We start from the raw sequence: 3,208 nt of genomic DNA on the forward strand, positions 1-3,208 counted from the left end.
TCGCGTTGTCGCGCGAGTCGCGGCAGAAGCGCAGCAGCAGAGCCGCCACGCCCACAAGCAGCAGGCCGCCAACGACGCCGCCGACGATGGTGCCGATCAGCTGCGGCTCCGTCAGTCCGCGCGCAGCGGGCTCCCCGTAGCGCATAGTCGGGGTCACGGCGGGGTCCAGCGCACGGGCAAGCGACCACACAGAAATGTGCGTCGCCCCGTAGTTCTTGCCGCACCCAGCACCGCCGGCCGCAGCCGCAGCCGCAGCACACGCCGTGCCGTTAACGAAGGGGCCGTACAGCACGTCCTTCGCGGTGACAGCAACGTTGCTGTAGAAGAACTCAGCCAGCCGCGCAGCGCTCACTTTGTCCATGCGGGAGAGAACCGTCCGCAGCAGCTGCGTGGCAGCGAAGCCCATCAGCGCCAGCGGCGTCCGTTGCGTGACGTCCGGCACGGCGGCGAGGAACTCCCGGGCGGTCTCCGACGTCGCGTTCGCGTCGTCCCAGTGCGGCAGGCTCGTCGCAAACACAACGCGGTCGGCGCCCGCACCGCCACCGAACGCGGCAACGAAGTCGGCGTGCAGCAGCACAAACTCGGAGAACGCGACGAACACGCGCACGCCGTCGTGCAAGGCCACGTGCCGCGCCACCGCAGCGACGTCGCCGGCCGCAGCGACCCGCCACGAACACGTCGCCCGCCTCCGGCAGGTGCCCCGCCAGCGCGTCGCCGCCGGCCAGCAGCGTCGCGGACCGCAGCGACCCGCCAAACGTCACCAGCGACCGCCGCAGCACCTCCGCCACCGCCGCCGCCCCCTCGCCGCGGACCACCGCGTGCGCCGCGCGGACACCCGTGTCCCGGAGGTACTCCGCAAGCACGAAGAACTGCTGCTCCAGCGTCGGCGACAGGTGGATCACGTGCCGGCGGAACCTGTTCTGCCGCGGCTCGAGCTGCAGCGGGTCAAGGAAGGCCACACCCTCCACGTCCAGCATCGCCTCCGTCACAACACCCGCAACCCAATAAACCCGCCGTGACCGCAGCTCCGACTGCAGGGCAGCACGGGCATCAGCAAGTGCGGAGGGAAGCGAGGCCATGTTGATCTCAGGTTCATCCCACGAGGCCATAAGGCCGGCAATTGCCACAATAAACCCGGTGTGGGGCACTGCAACCGCACTTAGTGCAACAGCGCTATCATTCATAAGAAACTCCACCCCAACAAACACCGGCGGCACGTAAGTCGATGTAGCGTTACAATCTGATGGGTGGAAAGTCATGAGGCCACTCGCAAGTGTCTCTGCGCGGTAGTCCTCCACGAACCGCTTCATGTACACCGCGGTGCCGCCCTGGTTGCAGCGGCAGGTGGCCCCGCGTGCTTCAGCCCCTTCTTCGCACTCGCCACCGTAGTCGCCAATCACAAGCTCGTCGATTAAATACCGGCGTTGGTTGAAGAGAGACTCCATGAACGACTTGCGGTCCCTCACCCCTTTACAGTCGCTCAGCGCCTGCGCCAGCACCTCGCCGGCAATCCACCCATCAACCATCAGCTCCCCGTCGCCGTCATTATTGAGGAAATGCTCCGTGTCATTGTAGTCCCTCTGCCCGCTATTCTCCAGGTAAACCCGCATCACCGCCTGGAAACGCTGGATGGCGTCGTACCTTGCGTCGTTTGCCAGCGGGTTCGTCCCCGTCGCGAACACCTGCCCGGGCACGAACTTGACACCATCATCGGCCACGGCAGCACGCCATACGCGCAGAACAGTTGGCTGCACCGCCGAGGGAGCCAGCAGGTACGCGCCGGCGGTGCGCTCGTCCTTCAGCATCGTCTCAATGAATTTATCGGTGCACTTCGAGAACGAGCCAAACACAATCACAGCCTGCGGCCGAGTCGCAGCAAACCGCTCCCACGCATCTTTGAACTCGTTAGGGTCGGCCTCACCACTTGAAGCGGTTTTCACGGCGAAGACACCGCAGAACTCGTAGCCCATCGCCGACAGCACACGCTCTGCCTGCTCATACTCCGCTTCACCAAAGATGCCATCCTGCAGGTACATGAAGCCCAGCCGAAGCACCCGCAGCTGAGCCACGGCGTAGCGGACAAGTGCCAGCAGCTCGGCCTTAGGGCCGGGGCGCACAAAGTACATGTTGGAGTTCCACCCATTTACCGCACTCGACCCAGTGAACGGGGCAAAAGAAACGAGGTCAAAGCGAGACAAAACTGGAAGCGCACTCATCACGTAAGCATCATCAAACTGGGCCAGAATAGTGAGAATGTCCTTTTCTTTTTCACCACGTCCTCCAGAACGGTGGCGTAGTTGTCAAGCTTCGCTTCCCTTTCGACAATCTCAACGCGAACGTCGTCCTCAGCTGTGGAGTTGTGCGCCATCAGCGACGCATGCACGCCGGCGTAAAACGCAGTGGAGATAGAGTCGGCTTTGGTGGAAAAACTTGGCTTCAACATCAAAATCTTCACTGGGGTGTCAGGATCCGCGTCGTGGGCGGCCGCGCTGTGCGGGGGCAACGGAAGCAGCAGCAGCAGCAGAAGGACGAGGAGGAGGAGGCACGGCGACGCCGCAGAGGGCCACGAGCCAAAGTGCGCACTGCAGCCACGCCGCCTCCAGCACACCGCCATACTCACCGCTGCCTTGTGATTGTCTTGCTGTGTAGCCTGTAAATTACTGCCGCAGGGAGAGAGAGAGAGAGAGAGCGAGAGAGAGAGGAGGGAGGAGGGCGACGGCGCACGAGGAGGCGAACGGGAGGGGAGGAGAGAGCGCCAGGTGGGGGCGCGTACGGCACAACGGCAGCCCGCGCAGGCACGTCAACGAGGACATCTGAGGAAGACCCGGGAAGCCGCTGCGCTGCGTCCTTGACGTCCTCGATGGGATTTGCCCGCACGGCGTTGCCCGACCGCCGCCGTCGGACCCAAAAAATATCGTGTGGGAGGAAGACATCTGCGGCTGGGCGCGGCGAGGCCAACTGACCAGCGGCAGACACAGAAGGAGTGCGTGTCGGGGCAAAGCGGCCACACGAGACGTTGCGCCGCCTTGACCACCGCGGGGCGGGACGCACAGCCGGGCACGAGGGGCTCGTAAAGCAACGAACCACCGCGCGCGCCGAGAACAAGGCGGAGAGGCCCCCGTGCGTACGGCATCGGCAACCCGCGGAAAACAAACAAACAAACAACAACAGCCGCCTCCTCACGGGCGAGAACAGCAGCGGCCACGCA

General features: G+C 64.2%; 2 protein-coding genes across 2 annotated transcripts, besides 4 other annotated features; both read right to left on the reverse strand.

Moving 5' to 3' along the window:
- Positions 1–217: 217 nt before the first annotated feature.
- Positions 218–256: a microsatellite.
- A 73-nt stretch (positions 257–329) lies between these two features.
- On the reverse strand, positions 330–2,216 carry Tco025E_09672 (receptor-type adenylate cyclase; the record flags this gene model as incomplete). Its single annotated transcript, XM_029376483.1, has 1 exon — positions 330–2,216. The coding sequence occupies one exon, from the start codon at positions 2,214–2,216 to the stop codon at positions 330–332; it is 1,887 nt and encodes a 628-aa protein (XP_029223394.1).
- Positions 2,216–2,614, reverse strand: Tco025E_09673 (receptor-type adenylate cyclase; the record flags this gene model as incomplete). The annotated part of the gene is made up of 1 exon (XM_029376484.1): positions 2,216–2,614. The coding sequence occupies one exon, from the start codon at positions 2,612–2,614 to the stop codon at positions 2,216–2,218; it is 399 nt and encodes a 132-aa protein (XP_029223395.1).
- A 56-nt stretch (positions 2,615–2,670) lies between these two features.
- Positions 2,671–2,701: a microsatellite.
- Positions 2,702–2,704: 3 nt separating this feature from the next.
- Positions 2,705–2,753: a sequence feature (GA-rich).
- Positions 2,754–3,147: 394 nt separating this feature from the next.
- Positions 3,148–3,168: a microsatellite.
- Positions 3,169–3,208: the final 40 nt, after the last annotated feature.

The sequence above is a fragment of the Trypanosoma conorhini genome, assembly GCF_003719485.1.
Source record: "Trypanosoma conorhini strain 025E chromosome Unknown Tco_14.4_contig_01221, whole genome shotgun sequence".
Taxonomy (NCBI): Eukaryota; Euglenozoa; class Kinetoplastea; order Trypanosomatida; family Trypanosomatidae; genus Trypanosoma; species Trypanosoma conorhini.